Source organism: Salvia miltiorrhiza, chromosome 1, assembly GCF_028751815.1.
Source record: "Salvia miltiorrhiza cultivar Shanhuang (shh) chromosome 1, IMPLAD_Smil_shh, whole genome shotgun sequence".
NCBI lineage: Eukaryota > Viridiplantae > Streptophyta > Magnoliopsida > Lamiales > Lamiaceae > Salvia > Salvia miltiorrhiza.
Genome location: NC_080387.1, coordinates 70,356,386 through 70,374,869, shown reverse-complemented (window position 1 = coordinate 70,374,869; position 18,484 = coordinate 70,356,386). Strand labels below are relative to the sequence as shown.

General features: G+C 35.7%; 2 protein-coding genes across 2 annotated transcripts; one reads left to right on the top strand and one right to left on the bottom strand.

Moving 5' to 3' along the window:
• Positions 1-412: 412 nt before the first annotated feature.
• LOC131012458 (dirigent protein 1-like) lies at positions 413-1,018 on the bottom strand. Its single transcript, XM_057940412.1, has one exon. It carries the CDS (start codon positions 1,016-1,018, stop codon positions 413-415), a length of 606 nt encoding a protein of 201 aa, XP_057796395.1.
• A 12,484-nt stretch (positions 1,019-13,502) lies between these two features.
• Positions 13,503-14,619, top strand: LOC131005641 (dirigent protein 11-like). Its single transcript, XM_057932644.1, has one exon. The coding sequence runs from the start codon at positions 13,816-13,818 to the stop codon at positions 14,449-14,451; it is 636 nt and encodes a 211-aa protein (XP_057788627.1). The 5' UTR covers positions 13,503-13,815; the 3' UTR covers positions 14,452-14,619.
• The last annotated feature ends 3,865 nt before the right edge of the window (positions 14,620-18,484 follow it).

Sequence of the window (18,484 nt, the reverse complement as noted above, 5' to 3'; positions counted from 1 at the left end):
ATTTTCAGATCCACGGATCTGGATCCGGATCTGGATCTCATAGATAAAAACGGATCTGGATCTGGTATTGATGAGATCCGGTCCAGATCCGGCCCGTTGCCATCCCTACCTATACACAAATTCATCTATTTTAATTTCGAGGAAAATAAATAGTACTTTCTTCATTTCATTAAACAGTGAAGATTAAACATGATTTTTAACACAAAAAATAATGAGAAGATGTAAATTAAATAAAAGTGAAATCCAAAATAAAAAGTAAGTTATATTTAGGGAAACGGATATTATTAGATTCATAACGTGTCATTCAGCTAGTGCGCATCAATGTATTACTATTGCACAACATGTATAAACCCCCAAATCAAAACAAATAAAAAGCACAAATTTATTCTCATCACAATCGATAATCTCATCTTCACATCGGACAAAAAGTAGTGTAAACGTTGTATTCAATGACGACGTAGTACGTTTGCAAATCTTTTCCGACTTCGAACGAGTAAGAGGTGAGGGCGGCGTAGCCGCGCGCGAACCGGAATACGCCGGTACCGCCGATGACCGCCAGGCGGCGCACCGTCGCCGACACCAGGTTCCGGCCGGCGATGCTGAGCGTGCTCCCGTTGTACTTCCCCGACGTGAAGACGACGTTGAAGTTGAGCGCCGTGGCCGGCGTGTTCATGTCGGCGGAGGTCACAATGCCCTGCGACCTCCCGACCTTCTTGGAGTCGAGGCCGGGCCCCGCCGTGAGGAGGTCGTCCACCACGAGGAGCTTCCCGAACGACAGCAGCGGGTCGCCCGTGATGTTGGTGCGGGCCATCTCGAACACGGTCGAGTTCGGGCCGCCCGCGAAGTCTTGGGCGTAGAAGTGGATCTTGGTGAGCTTTTCGTTTTTGAGGCAGAGATAGTTGGCCTCGAGTTCATCATCCCTTTCATCATCAAGATCTCTTGCGTTCACGTGAATTTGCGTGGTTATGAATAAAGAAAAAATAAGCAAAATTGCATGATTGATAATGAGCTTTGCCATATTTTAAAAAATACTAGTGTTTGTATATTATAAGTGTGTGTGTGTGTGTGAATTTTGTTCAAGAAAAGTGTGTGTGATTTAATAGATTGGATTGATATGAGGATGGGGTTATATAGCGAGTTGAGGAAGCTGTGTCCAAACATATTAATTAATTGTTGAAAGCAATAAGAATAATATTTGCAACACTGGTCGTGTTTTTGACTGGCTGTGTTTGAACGCTAGGATTAGAGTATTTTACACTTAACGACTTTTGACTATATAGTTAATAGTATAATAGTCTAACAGTCTTCTTAGGTATATCGAGTCAAATAAATTGTGTTATTTAATACTTGAAACTTTGAAAATTAGGACAGATGAGAATTTTCGAAATTGATTACTAATATTTTCCAATTCATTGACAATGATGTGAAAATGATATATCGAACTACTCAGGAATATATATGTATGTTTTTCGCATAAATCAGCTTGAGACCCGCTATGTTTGAATTTTTCAATTTTTTTTTAAATATATATAAGTAGGAGAAAAAAATATTTTAAAATATCGCGTAATGATGTACTCGATTCTGAAACCTTAGGTCTCATCACACGGTCACACCTCTAGTTTTTAGTAATAAATAGTACTCCATCTGTTCCTCTATAAGTTGCTCATAATTTTTTAGCATGAGAATTAAGAATAATTTGTAAATTAGTTAAAGATGATATGACCTACATTTTTTAAAGGTTAAATTTTTTTCATTTATGAAAATAGATCACTTATAGTGGGATGAAGACAGTACTAATTTTGATTTATAATATTATAGTAATAATTTTGATAGAATTATGTGTAATGCACATGCTCTCTGCTAGTGTGTGTATATGTTTTATGTCCTCGAAAACTTAAGAGTTTGTGATGGCGAATCGTGGTTTAAAATAGGACTGCAAGGGGTAGTCGAATGATAATTCCTTGATCATGAATATAAATAATTATCTGTGTTTGTATGTGAATTTATATAAGGTGTGCTATCTTTGATTTGTAAATTTAATATTAATATATCAAGGGGCGTTTACTTTACATGATTGGTAAAATGAAGGATTGAGTATTTTTATCATCAAGAGTAGGATTATTCCAATCCCACCATTTTGAAGGAATAAGAATCAAGAAAAATTAGCTTAAATGATAAAAATAATCAAGGACCTTAGAATATTCCAAAATTTCAATCCAACAAAGTAAATAAAGGATTAGTCTTACTATTTTTATCTATCAAAGTTAATCCTTTAAAGTAAATGCCCCCAAAAATGGAAGGAATGAGAAAAAGTAAATTATTTTTAGTAGAAAATAAATGAGGGATTTAATAAAAAAATATTTTATCCCTCATTTTTCAATGATAAATTTATCACCATAAAATTACACCTTAAAAGTAAATGGGGATTGAATTATTAGCTTTGCTTTTATAAGGATGAGAATGTATAATGAGTTTGACGAAGAGTCCAAAGTGTCGAGCGATTAAATATTACTACTATAAGTTTGATAATACATTAATTATCATCTTGTTTAGTTAGGCAATCTTAACAGTTTTCTATTAGCTAGGTGCGAATTTTGACTTTAATTATATTTATATTCTTACAGGTTTCTCAATTATATTTAGTCAAATACTAATACTTTTTTTTAAAAGCAGAGTCAAGTACTAATTAAATCGTGTTGTTTTTTAATTGGGCAGGGCAGATGTTGATTTTACTGTGGAATACATGAATTAGATGCTTCGTAGAAATTATCTTGAGACCCGCGCCTGCTTGAATTTATTTTATTTGATATTTTAATCTGATAAAAAATCCCCTAAAAAAAATCTGATAAACAATAGAAGTCAAGATGAGCTATTAATTTTCTTGCCATTCTCTTTTCCCCCCTCTAAAATATATAGGAATTTAGATCTTCAATTTTCTTATGAAGTGACATTTTATATTGTATTTTTGGATAATTGATTGTAGTATATGGTAATATTAAGAGTTTATATGAGAAAAATATACACCAAATAGTTTAATAATTTGATAGTTTGAAAGATGCATATATAATGTGTATCATATGATTCATATTGGTATGAAGTACTAGTACTTATTTAATTTATTGACATTTTATGTTACCTTTTTTAGTTTTATTATGATTTTTAAGTCCGTATCGATCGAACTCCCCATTTTATTGGTTGGAAGAAAATGATCGTATTAACTAAGCTTGAATGGGATCTTTTGTCCCGCTGCATTTTATTCATTTTACTATTCTATAACTATTTTTTTACAAAAATATAAAATATTAGTATTATATAATGAACCTTAATTAATATTTATCACTAAAAATATATACCATTACGTTGAAATAATTAACCCTAACACTTAATTAATTATTAATTCAAAAATTTAAAATTAATTATAAATCCTAATCGATTCAAAAAATTCTAATTAATCATCTTAAGGTTATATTAGTAATAAATTAAAATTAAAGAAAAAATGATTAAGAATATAAAAAAACTGAAAGTGGGACAAATAGTTAAACACCAAAAGTTGGATAGAGAATACCACACATGTGAATTGAGCTGTGCTTTATTATCATATTTACCTTATTCTTTATACTCTCTTTGTCCCAATTTAATAGTAGTTCCATATTCCCTTTTGAGATATCCAAAGATATAGTGTGTGTGAATATAATATGTATCATCCAACTGAATTGCGCTTTACTATCGTAAGATGTTTAAAATCAAAAGTTGGTGATTTTATAGGAAAAATCAACATTTATAAAACGAATCAAATTGTTGTCTCACTCGTCGGCTCATGATACGCAAAGAGTACCCACAATTTTTAATTCATAGTATTAATTATTTGTACCTCCAATTCAACTTAAGCCCAATTTAGAAAAAGTCTATCACAAAATATTTAAGCCCAATCTAAAGAAAAGTATTTAAGCCCAACTTAGAAAAAAAAAAGCAGCATATTATATAAGTCAAATTGATGTCTATTTTTTCGGTTGCTACTGCAAGTGTAGATATAGTGTTTTTTTAAAATGATGCTCCATTCATCTCATTACAAATGTCCTACTTTCTATAATGGAATGTTTCATGCATTACAAATGTTTCATTTTATTTTTGGCAATATATTTTCTCTTTATATCTAATATTTAAATAATTTTCATCAACCCACTTTATCTACTTTCTATACATTTCTTAATCTCCATGACCAAAAGTAATGGGACGGAGGGAGTATATATTAAGAATAAGTTGCAAAATAGCACGAGAAATTAATATTTAAATAATTATTTTGTCATTTTCATTGCGAGATATGTTTCTATAAGTTTTCGTGGACGAGAATGCCAATTGCTTTTAACAAATGAAGATTCATCGAAAAATAAATGGATATTTTCCGTAAAATATACGAACTTTCAATAAAATTCTTATTTGAGTGAAAATTTAAATATTTCTCCCATAATCTTTAAAATTTGAAAAAAAATATGATTTTTCCTACGAGTATGAATTACTTCTAAATAGAAGTTGATTTTAGGGCTTTTGACTTAGATTTTTTGATACCTAAGCCGATGCATCGACTTTATTATGCCACATTTAATAAAGTCGATGCATCGGCTTAGGTATCAACAAATCTAAGTCAAAAGACCTAAAATCAGCTTCTATTTGGGGTATTTCATACCGATGAGAAAAATCAGAAGAAATCGAAAGGTAGTTTATTTTTTTTCAAATTTTAAAGATCATGGAAAAAATCAGAATTTGCTGAAATTTCATGCATTTTACGGCAAATATCCCAAAAATAAATTAGATAGCTATCTAATTTTCTAATTTATCTCACCCTAGATACAAAATCTTGGCAGCATCCATCCCACGCAAACATGAAAAGGCCGATGTCGCCGGTCACCACCACCATCTCCATAGCCGAATCCCGCACCTGATTCCGGCTGAAAATGCTGATCGTGCTTCCCATGAACTTCCCAGCCGTGAAGATGAAGTTGAGGTCCTCAGCGACCTCTCGAATCCACAGTTCCGCAGCGCAGCTTTTCTTCTATTTGCAATCGTTTTTTTTTTCTACACTTTTTCCCAAAACTACTACTAGAATTCTTCTGAGAATGTAATCAAACAGTTGGTGGGTGTAACAGAAACCCAAGCTACAACTAGAATTCTTACGCATTTAATCAAACTGTTTGTGGGCGTAACAATTGGCGGGCGTCGTTTTTAAAGCAGTGGCTTCTTGCTCCACTGCACAGTGTGATTATTCTGTCTACTTCACAGTATTCTTGCGTGCAGGTTATCATCTTTCCGTCAAGACTTTTATCGAACATATTGAAGCCGTGAGTCGAGACTTGAGCAACAAAACAGATTCTCGCCTAGGACTTTTGTCATGCACCTGGTTGGCATTATTTTTCCGTACTAACACGTCGTATCTTCTGCTTCGACATCTCACGCAATATTCCCCTATTACCTTTAGATAATTTATTGATAGTAATAAAATTAAAGTGTCATATATAAAGAAAAGGGAAAAGTATCAAATAAGCCCCCGTCGTGGTGGCCCTTTTCATGTCTGACCCCCTATAGTCGAAGGGGTATCAACTAAACTCATGAACTAATTAAAATCGAATAATTTCCTCCCTCTGACCTAACGCCGTTAAGTGTCCGTTAACGTTTGGGTTTAATTGCACCCTCTACTTCAGGGGTGGATCTGCACCTTATTTTTTTTTGCTTTTTTTTTTATAATTTCAGCAACCCACCTCCGACATCAACTTAACCGCCCCCGTACTCATCGGCTCCAACTTACACTTTGTCAGCTCGCACGCGCCCAATCTCTTGATCGTCGACTGCTTACCGCCAACATGCAGCAGCATCACCAACTCCAGATGTGGACCTGGATCGAATCCTGCTAGGTCCAAATCCATATCCGTATTTTTTTACTTAGGTCAGGATCCGGTCCAAATCCATTAAGTCCAAAAAAATGAGATTCATGTCCAGATCCATTAGATTCACAGGTTCTCGAGTCCTGACCCGGATCCATTCTTTTTTCTCTTTTTCGAGTCAGGACTCGAGAACCTGTGAATCTAATGGATCTAGACATGAATCTCATTTTTTTTTTGACCTAATGGATTTGGACCAGATCCTGACCTAAGTAAAAAAATACGAATATGGATTTGGACCAAGCAGGATTCGATCCAGGTCCACATCTGGAGTTGGTGATGCTGCTGCATGTCGGCGATAAGCAGTCGACGATCAAGAGATTGAGCGCGTGCGAGCTGACAAAGTGTAAGTTGGAGCCGATGAGTACGGGGGCGGTTAAGTTGATGTCGGAGGTGGGTTGCTGAAATTATAAAAAAAAAAGCAAAAAAAAATAAGGTGCAGATCCACCCCTGAAGTAGAGGGTGCAATTAAACCCAAACGTTAACGGACACTTAACGGCGTTAGGTCAGAGGGGGAAAATTATTCGATTTTAATTAGTTCAGGGGTTTAGTTGATACCCCTTCGACTATTGGGGGCCAGACGTGAAAAGGGCCACCACGACAGGGGTTTATTTGATACTTTTCCCTAAAGAAAATATATCACAATATATTATATAATTAAACTAATATAACCTAGACTATCTAAACGTAATAGTATTTACATTGAGAATGGTAAAAACCATTTTCAGCACTTCGATCACGAAGACTTACGGTGAATGCTAATCACCTTGATCGCTAAATTGTTAGAATCCCACAAAAGGTGAAAATTCCATTTTCCTAATGCAATAATTTCGACAAATGCACGGTAACTTTTAAAGTTATGTGCAATATTCTCACGAAAAATGTAGAGCGACGTCTTCTGGTAAATAGAATTGTTGGGATTGTGTGTGTGTGTGTTTGTTAAAAAATATTTTTCGTATGTGGTGACTCGAACCCCCAATTTTATAGTTGGAGTGAAAATGTCTTATTAACTAAACTACGTTTAATTGTCAATTGTTGGGATTGTGTTGGCCCAACGTTTACTCGGCCTTAGCCAAAAGGCCCATTTCTTGGCTTCTTCTTTCAATTGCCATGAATTGCCGGAGTGGTGTCGAGGGCTGACGGTGTTGAGGAGCCAACGTTAATCTCTATTGCGGCATAGTGCATTGTCAAACCAAGCACCCACCATTGCGTGGCTCTGATCTATCATCACATCATCAAAACTAGGGGTGAGCAAAAAATCCGAAATCGAATAAACGAACCGATCCAAACCGAAATTTTAAAATATGGTTCAGTTTTTTCGGTTTTTCGGTTCGATTCGGTTCGGTTTTTTTTTTCCATAAAATTTTGGTTTTTCGGTTCGGTTCGGATTTTTTAAAATTGAACAAAACCCAAAAACCGAATTATATTTATACTATATATAAATATAATATTTTAATTACAATTTTATAATAGCTAACTTCTACTATTTTTAAAAAATTTTATAGTTTTTTTTTATTATTTTTTTGGAATTTTCAGTTTTTTTTGGATTAATTCGTTTTTTCGGTTTGGTTAATTATAAAAAATTTGGTTAATCCGGTTCGGTTCGATATTTTTTTCCAAACCGAACAAAAATATGATTTGGTTTGGTTTTAACAAAAACCGAACCATATAACCGAATGCACACCCCTAAAACCAAATTATTATTTTTTTCGTATCTAAAGAGGATTAATAATAGTTCTCAATTTCACATGTGGTGACTCAAAATCTCCCCCTAATGGTTGGATGAGTAAAGTCTTATCAATTGAGCTGCACTCATTGTCATAATAAAACCACATTGTCTCGCGTTCTCTTTCGTTTTATTAATTCATCTTCTTCATCAAATTCCACCGTAGATCATCCATGGCCACCGCCATTCCGTAAAATTTAATTAGTTCCACATAAACAAGTGACAATGAGCTTCAAAAATAGTTGAATTTCTTTCTCGATTTCAATTTTCCAAACACAAAATTGGGATATGAAGTATTGATCAGATCATAATTGTTATCCACCATTAGGGGTATAAATTCGGGTTGCGGGTATCGAGTATACCGTCACCTGTTCCGATACCCGCGCGGGTATCGGGTGCTGATTTTGCGGGTATCGGGTATTGATCTCTCAAAAAATGCGGGTATCGGGTACCCGCGGGTACCCCGACGGATACCCGCATACCTGCAAAATTACTTAAATTTCCAATTTAAATTTTTATAATTATGATTTATGAATTAATTTAATTTTATGAAAAGGAAAATCATACCGGAAGGAAGCGGGAAGCCATAGTATTTCTTAAAATAAATTACACTCCTAATTATGATTATTATAGATTTGATATAAAGGCGCAATAATGTAATTAATTATAAGATAGTCAATAATTTATAGTATATAACTTAAATCTTGTCTTACTAGTGTAAATATAATTGTGTTAGTTCGACAGAGAGAGTCACGTAACCACAATTAAGTTGGTGAAGATTTTTGTAATAGAACAATGTCACTAATTAATGTTTCTAAACAATGTCACTAATTAATGTTTATAAAATGCGGGTATCGGGTACCCGCGGCATTGCGGGACAAAAAATACCCTCCAACGGGACAAAATACCCGCACAATTATACACAATTAAAAACTTGCGGGAAATTGAGGGTACCCTCATACCCGCAGCGGATACCCGCTGCGGGTATTCGGGTACCCGCGACATGTAGGAGGGTCAGGTGAGGCTGGGGTTTTCGGGCAATTTTGTCCCGCGGGTACCCGCATTTTGCGGGTAGGGTACCCGCGGGTACCCGAATTTACAGCCCTATCCACCATGTACGTCATAAGATTTTATTTATTTATTTTGTGTTTTCCTCGTGTAGTAAGAAAAATATTTGAGATTCCGTGTACCATATTTGGTATCCCGACCACTTTCAATTTTTTTAATATTCTTTCAGCTTTTTATCTTTGATTTCAATTTTGTATGATTTTAGTTTATTTTGTAATTATAAACTAGGGTTTACTTCATTTAATTAAGGCATATAATTACTTTTTTTATCATTTAATTTTATGTGTAATAATTAATAGTTCATTATTAGGGTTGCTAAATTCAAAGTTAGGGTACACATTAATTAATTTGGGCTAATTGTTTATAATTGATGTGGTATATATAATCGCTATCACCTGACAACAGTTGACAGAAATAATGTCAATTTTTCAGCAAGCTATGTTAGCAGTAAGTTTGGCGGAATTCCTAATTGATAACAAAATCAAATTTAATTATTTTTTATCATTTAATTTTATTTATAGTACTCCCTCCGTCTCACAATTAATGGTCCGTTTCTTTTCGGCACAGGAATTAAGGAGACTTATATTAAGAGATAAGTTGTATGGCTCACATCTTTAATGTTATGGTTAATTAATTTTAAATATTGTTAATAAAAGAAAATCTTTTCATCTAAAATTATGTTGCTGCCGTCGGCGTTCTCATCACCGGCGAGGCCGGCGGCGCCGCCACCTTCTCTTCACCTCGTCGTCTCTCCCCACCCCCAAATCCATCTACAAATATTTCAAATAACAATGGATCCATCCACATATCCGAACAAAAATGGATCGATTCACAGAAGACAAATAAAAAAATAAAAAAAATCAACAGAGCAATTGATTCAAGAAATCCATCTTTCACGCAATAAAAAATAAAAAAATCAACAAAAGAGGGTGAAGGCGGTAGAGCCTCTGTTCTTCGATTTTTCACAAAGCTGGAGGATGTAGAAGAGGCGGCGAAGATCCGACGAAAGTGGAGGAGATGCCGCAGATCCGGAGGCGAGCGAACTGGAGTAGCCCTAATTTCCGTCCTGGTCTCTCTCCCTCCCCCTGCTCTGTGTCAAGCAACCTAATTTCTAAAGATTAAAGGGGAGGGTGGAGGCGAGCGTGGATCTCGACGCAGAGTGCAGCGTTTGCTTGGCCGGCGGAGGGGATTTTCAGTGAAGGCAGCGCAAGAGAAGACAATGGGGACGAGCGAGGGTTGAGGATGGTGGAGGCGGTGGAGCGGCGCTAGAGTTTCTGAACGGTGAAGGCGGCGGCGCTGGAGTTTCTGGGTTTGAGGGATTTAGGGTTTTGCGGTTGAAGGAGAGGTTCAGTGATTGTTGGTGGAAGAAGGCGGCGGAGGAGAGAACTCCGACGACCAGCGGAGGGAAGGCTAATGGAGGAGAAGCTGGCTGAGGAGAAGACGGTTCAGGTGGAGAAGGTGAGGGTGGAGGCGGGTAGAGAGAAAAAAGGCGCTACCGCCTTCGCCTTCGCTGCTGCTACTGCTACAAGTCCGGCGAGTCGCGCCTTCGCCGGAGGGTTGAGGCGAGCGAACCGATGAAGAGTGGCGGCGGTGGGTGGAACCGGCGAGATGAGAGATGATAGAATTGGAAAGATGGAGGCGGTAGAGTGAGATAGGAGATGGGAGGCGGTGGAATTGGAATGGAGGGGTGAAATAATTAAGATTTTGTTGGCATAATTAAAATTTTTAATTAAGTGTTAATTATAACCTAAAAAGGAAACAAACCATTATTTGTGGGACAACCCAAAGAGGAAAACATGTCATTATTTATGGGACGGAGGGAGTAATTAATAATTCATTATTAGGGCCGATAAATTCAAAGTTAGGGTACACATTATTTTGGGTTAATGGTCTATAATTGACGCGGTATATATAATCGTTATCACCTGACAATCGGTTGGTAGAAACGACGTCAATTATTTAGCTAGTCATGTCTACAATAAGTTTGGTCGATGTTCTAATTAATAACAAAATCAGATTAAATCAATAGTTTAGTAATTAGCACACTCAAACAAAAACATTGTGCATGTGTAAAAATATTCCACACAGATTACATGAAAGGAGTCTTATTTTGAATAAAATTAACTCTTATGACCCCTTGAATCCTAGTGGATGGCATAGGAATTAAGCTAATGTTTATGAGCTTTTGGGAGCTAGTTAGTATATTTTTCTTGATTGCTATCATAATTTTTTCCAGAGATAGTGTGTTTTTAGAGGTGTTTGTGTTCTATTATTTTTTGTATTTTACGAATTCAATCACGTGGATACGATACTCATCCTGTTACTTGCCTACAATAATACCGTTTAGTTGCGGTATTTTATTATTAGGGAATTAGCTAGTGATCAACAATTAGCCATACTATTTTCAATTTCATTTTTTTCAAATTAAATTAATTTAAGTATAATTAATGATATCCTTAATAAAATTTTAGCTTAATAAACATATAATTAAAATAATAAATACAATAATGGAACACAACAACACACAAAAAAAAATTGTTGGAAAAATTAATTATAAATGTTGGTCAATCCATAATTAATTATAGTCAATTCGTTGGAATTTGTTATTTTATTTCAGTCTACATTATTTATCTGCTTAATATTTTCAATGCCTACCACACCTAAAAAATTTATGGAATAGTAAATCTCATTCGTTTTCAAGCAACACAAAATCTTGGGTACACCTAGGTGTACCGTACAACCAGATTGATTCATACCCAAAATAGTACTCACTCCGTCCATCAAAGATATGCCACAATTTCCTTTTTCGTCCGTCCACAAAAAATATGTCACATCCATTTTTAGTAGTAGGGTCCACACCATTCCACTCACATTTAAAGTGGGACCCTTACTCCACTACCAATTTTACTTACATTTTATTAAAACTCGTGCCGAAAGTAAAGTGACATATCTTTGGTGGACGGATGGAGTATTATTTATATGAGTTGGGTCAGGATATGGGTTCAAATTAGGGTGCGGGTCAAAGTTTAAGTGAAGGTGTAACTCGGTTGTACGGTACATATATTCGGGTATACCCAAGACCCAGATGGGATCCTCTGTCCTACAATTTTGTGTGTGCCACTCTTAATTTATTATAATTTTTAATTATATTTTCTTCAATTTTAATTTATTATGCTTTAATATTATAAAAAGATACTCCCTCCGTCCACGAAAGAACTTCTTATCTTTCCTGTTTGGGACGTCCACAAAAAAACTTCCTACCTATTTTTGGACTATACCCCACCACTTATAATTACTCTTTTGTTTACACTTTTCACAACTCTCAATATTAATTATAACACTTTTTCACTATCCTCAATACACTCAACTTCATTTTCTCCACTCTCAATACATTAAACAATATTTTTTCTTAAAACCTGTGTCACTCCCTCATAGGAAGTTCTTTCATGGACGGATGGAGTAATTAACAAGGATTCACTCATCCAATTAAGGTTTATAATTATTTTTTCACATTTATTTGAATTAATAATTGATTATTTGAGTTTCATTAATTCAAAGTTAGGGTATATAATTTTTAAAATTTTCAATTTTTAGTGATAAATATTACTCCCTCCGTCCCACGAAGCATGACCAAATTTTCTTTTTAGTTTGTCCCATGAAGTTTGACCTGTTTCTAAAAATGACAAAAAAATTTACCATTTATTCACCTTTTCACTTTTTCATCTACCACACTTAACACACAACATACCAATTTCTTAATTCTCGTGCCGAAAAGAAATAGGTCATGCTTCATGGGACGGAGGGATCGTAATTAGAGTTCATAATATAATAATATTTTTTATTTTTATAAAATATAGTTATAAAATAGATAAATTAAGAGTGATACACACAAAATAATGGGACAGATGATCCCATCCGACCCAAGACCACCTTTTCATGAAACATGTGAGATAATTTCTGAACACAAATTAGGATATATATCAATTCATTCAATTGTGGTCCGAATAGATTCATTTCCACCTTTTCATGAAACATGTGAGAAAATTTCTAAACACAAATTAGGGTATCAATTCATTCAATTGTGGTCCGAATAGATTGATTTCCCAATATTGGAGGGCACCACTATATATATATTTTCAAGCATACGTCTTTTTCATTACTTAATTTCTGAACGCGAGATTAAATTCCATATTTATAGAAGGGGCCTTCTCTTATAATGGAGTTCCCAACCAACACACCCATTTGTTTTTGCTATGTTTAATTTAGTTTGTCCGTTTATGTCAAAACTCACGGGGCCGGGCGAGCCTGCATCATTGTCGGGGGCTCAAAAAAATTTATATCCCTCTTAAATTTACTATTTTAGGCATTTTTCATATGCTCCCAAGTCCCAATACTAGAAAATTTAAGCAATAATGAGGTGCAAGATTGAAAGTGGTTAGTACATAGTAAAAATATTTGTCAAATACACATTGAGAAAATTGTATTAAAAGTGTTTGAGCATTAGATTTCAGTTTGTTGAATTCAAAGTTGCTCTATTAAAATTATGTGATATTTGTGATGATGCAAAATTGAAAAGTAAAGCTAAAAGTTTAGCTGCATCAATTGAAAATTTTGAATTTTTACTTAGTATGATTATTTGGTGTGACATTTTATTTGTTGTAAACATGGTGAGTAAGAAATTACAATCCAAATATCTTTCCAAGTATTATAGATGACTTGTCGTGGACGAAGAGAATATTATAGATGACTTTGCAAGTTAAACGGCGACAATAAGTCATTTTTTTATAATATTTCATCTTCCCCAATCAACTAAACCCTCACCCCAATCAATTCATCTTCCCTAACCCTCGCTACCACTGCTTAGTCCTTCACTCCTATCACATTTCTTGCATCACCGTTGGCTCGTGTTTATCTTTGTATGCTTACACACTTCTACGCTAGGTCGTGCGAGTGTGTAAGCGTGCATTATCTTTGAAATGCTTACACAGTACCCATACGCTAGTGTCTATATAAACCCATCCCTAGATTCAAAACAAATCACACCTTCTCTAAAATCAAATTACAAAAAAGAAAAAGAAAAAAGAAAACATGGCTAAGCTAGCATCTATTGGTTCTATTCTAACAATCTCATGCCTTCTCCTATTCACGCAAGATGTGTATGCGAGAAAGCAAGTCCCCGTCGCGGAGAAAGAGAACCTCTTCCTCCGCGACATCTTCCTAGGGAAAGAAAAGATCGTGAAGATCCATTTATACGTCCAAGATCTTCGGGTGGGACACCCCAACGCCACCGTGTTCGAGGTGGCGACATCCTCCATAACCAATACGTCTCCGTACAGCTTCGGCAGCATCCATGTCCTCGACGACCTGATCACGGAGGAGCCGGACATCAACTCCCGGCCGCTCGGCCGCGTCCAAGGGCTCACCACCAACGCCGACCTCTCGACGTTCGGCATCCACTTGAACCTCAACTTCTACTTCACGGTGGGGAAGTTAGCCGGCAGCACGCTCAGCATCCTCGGCCGGAACCAGATCTTGGACGACCAACGGGAGTTTCCGGTGGTCGGCGGCTCCGGTATTTTCCGATTTACTCGTGGATATGCAATCCAGACCTCCTACCCCATGGATCCGGCCGTCGCTAATTACGGGGTGTTGGAATACACCATCTACGCCACCTACGACTCTAAGCTCGGCGAGAGTGATGTTGTTGAGATTGCTCAAATGTGAGGGAATTCAAATCGAGACTTCGATTGTGTTATACATATGTTTACGTGCGCGATGATGAAATGCGGTCTGTTGTATATAATTATCGCATTCAACGTGAGTTTGTTTTTCTTGTATTTGGTAAAAGACGCTTTAATTAAGAAATAAAAGATGTATGCCTGTGTTGGCCAAGCGATATAGTGGTTAATGCATCTGCACACATCCTGTGTGTATTTATGACGTAATCCGATAATTAAAGTGTTATCTAAAATTTTCTTCAATGTTATGTGTGTGGTGTATGTTTAGGTTTTAGTTAAAAATCCTATTGTATATCTTAAATTTTCTTCAATATTATAATAAAATTGATCTGTTATTTTATTTATTATTTCTTTTAAGGACGATGGTTCCCATTTTGCTCCATGATAAACGTGAATTACATTTTATTGTCCTATTATTTTATTTAAATTAACAACACATAATATTTTGTTTGTATATCTAGTAGTAATAAGTATAAATTCCACCGAGATTCTCCATAACATTATGGTTTGGCCTTCAAGGAAAATTGAAAGCATTGGATAGATTGGAGTACCTAAGTCTAAGCAAAATGTGCAAACTATGCAATTTGGAAAATAAAACTCATGAACATATAGAGCAGCTTTGTTTTGGGCTAAGAGTTTTGACAAACACCTAGTGAGCGTACAGAAACCAGAACTACAACTAGAATTCCTTTACGAATTTAATCAAACATTTGATTAAAGCAGTGACTTCTCGTTTCACAGCACAGTGATTCTTCTGTCTTCTTCACAGTATTCATAAGTTTTAATCAATGAATGGGAGATATCTAAAAACCAGAGAAATGGACTACCAAAGTTGATTTTTGTTAGAAAATTGAGAAATGGCTTTTCAGATAGGGATTTTTTTTTTTGTAAATATTGAGTGTGAAGGTGATTGAAAGCATAAGGGTGAGTGCAAACCAAAATGAAAACATCATACTTATTGTGTACAGACAAAAATGAGAAAAAAATCACAATTTTTGTGGATGAAAAGAGTATATATTATAATTAAGTTAATATTTAATTAATCAAAATAGAGAAGTTATATCTATATATATAATATATAGATATTAATACAATAGGATATTTAAATAAGAACTCTTATTTCAATTGGCAATTTGAAAATTATTTTAAACGTTTTGGTCGCGAAAACTAACGCTAAATGCGTGATCACCTTCATGGATAAATTATCCGAATCCCATGAAAGGCGAAAATTCAATTGTTATTGCACTTAATTTTGAACGAATGCACAATAACCTTATAAATTCAGTGCAGTATTCTAACAAAAATATATAGTTCTCGTGAAAACCAACCCATTATATCTTTTGGTAAATAGAACTGTTGGGATTGTGTTGGCCCAACGTTTAGTTGGCCTCAGCCCACTCCAAAAGGCCCATTTATTAGTGGCTTTTTCTTTCGGGCCCTTGCAGTTTTCTATGAATTTTTTTTTGATCGATTAACAATATTAAACAAAGAAATTTAGAAGGCGCGTAACGATGTATTCAAACTTTAGACCTTTGACCTTAGACATTAATCATTTTACCGTTTGGCCAAAACACACAAGTGTTTTACTTCTTCCTTTGTAGCTTCGACTAATGTGAACTGCTGCAGTGGTGTCGAGGGCCGACGGTGTTGAGGAGCCGACGTTAATCTCCGTTTGTCGGCATAGTGCATTGTCAAGCCAATCAAGAGGAGTCCCCAACATAATGTACATCGATCACCAAAACGGCATTGCCTCTCGTCTCTTCCGTTCTATATAATTAGTTACTCTTCTACATCGAATTCCACCGCAGATCATCCACCACCACACCAAAAAATTTAGTTTCAACCAAACATTTTTTTTTTGAGGAATCAACAACATTATTACTGAGCTTCAAAAAATGTGCGATGATCAGGTACAGTAGGTAATTTTTTTGTCGATTTAAATTTTCAAAATACAAAATAGGGTTATTTCAATTTCTTGAAATAAAAATTTAATATAATAATGATATTATATACAATATATTATTAAAATACTAGATATAATAAAGAGATAGTACAATAAAAAAAAAGGAATAATTGTCAGTATCTTCAAAAGGTTTCAAATTTTTTGCGACTTTCTCATGACCTTTCAATTTGACGTAGGAATCCATAAACTATAAATTTTTTCTTGATGTTACCTCGGTGGAGAAATCCTGCCACATTACATGGCAATTTTTTTTAATAATCTTATTTGTTAATAAATTAATTTACAAAAATATTAAAAAACACCTACCCCTACCCCCTGTTGAGTTTGTCTTCCACTTTGATGTGGGCCCCAAACCTTTTGACATTTGAGCCATAACTTTTTTACTATTAGTTGTGCAGATTAATTGAAGTTCAACAATTGCAGCTTCAACAATTGCTGCTGCTCATTTTTTCAACAATCGGCAGCTCAATTTTGCCTATAAATTGAGCTCATTCTGCAGAAGGAAAGGTGTGCAGAAGTGCGAGAAGTGTGAGGCAAAACAAGAGAGAGTGTGGTGAGTGCTTTTTGAGAGAAGAAAAGTGTGAGGAAAAATCATAGGATTTTTCATCTCTCTTAAAATAGTAGCTCAGTCCTCTTGTGTTTTCCAAGTTATTAAACTTGAGATTTGTGTTTCCCCTATTTTGTGTAGGGAGAATTTTGTAAACCTACTATATACATAGTGGAAGATTTCTAGACTACGATCTCGTGGTTTTTCCCAATTTGGGTTTTCCACGTAAAAATTCTTGTCTCATATTTTCTTATATTTTGCACCAAATATTTTTCTTGGTTTGGATCCCATTTTGTAATCCAGCAAGAGGGAAAAGAATTATCCTGGTTCCGCTGTGCAAGTGTCATTTATTTGGACACTCGTGAATATTTATTCACCACTTTTCCCAACAAGTGGTATCAGAGCCACCTTGGTTCTTAGGCGGATTAAAAATGGAGGAATCGTCGTCGCTTGGTGGTATGTTCAAATTGAACGGATCAAATTACTCAATTTGGAAGCCAAGCATGTTGGATCTTCTCTATTGTAAGGATCTCTATTTGCCCTTACATGGAGATGATGCCAAACCAAAGGATATGAGTGATGATGAATGGCTCATCATGCACAGAAAAACAGTTGGTTACGTCCGGCGCTTCATTGAACACAGTATTTTTCATCATTTTGCTAATGAGGAAAAAGCTGACGTTCTTTGGAAGAAAATGGAAGCTATGTTTGAAAGGAAAAATGCTTTAAACAAAGCTTCCATCATCAGAAAAATCGTTCGCTTGCGATATGCGGAGGGTGCCAACATGACGGAGCACCTCAATGCATACCAGGGTCTTATCAACCAATCCACCAACATGAAGATTTCTCTTGATGATGAAGTCGTAGCTTTATTGCTACTTAGTTCGTTGCCGGACAGTTGGGACACTCTTGTAGTGTCAATCAGCAACTCGGCTCCAGGTGGAGCACTGACCTTGCAGATGGTCAAAGATTGTCTTCTTAATGAAGAATCCAGATGAAAAGATCAAGAACGTTCTTCTGAGACAAAGGCGATGATTGCTGAAAACGGAGATCGAGGGAGAAGTAAAAGTAAAGGCTCTCAATACTCGAGAGATAAATCCAGGGGGAAGTCTAAACCCAGAAAAGACTTCAAATGCCATTATTGCGGTGGTCCAAACCACTATGAGAGAGACTGCAGAAAGAAGAAAAGAGATCAAGCGCGTGGAAATAATGAAAAAGCTGAGAATGACACAACAGCAGTTGCAACTGATGGCGATGTTGTCGTAGTTTGCGATGATGCTCTTGTGAGTTCGTCATGCCAACAAACAGACTGGATCGTTGATTCGGGTGCATCATATCACATTACACCACATCGTGATATGTTTGCATCCTACACCGGTGGCAGCTTTGGCAAAGTTAGAATGGCCAATCATGGTGTGACAGAAGTTGCTGGTATAGGAGACATTGTCCTGCTTACTAACACTGGATGTAAGCTTATCTTAAAAGATGTCCGACATGTTCCTGATATCA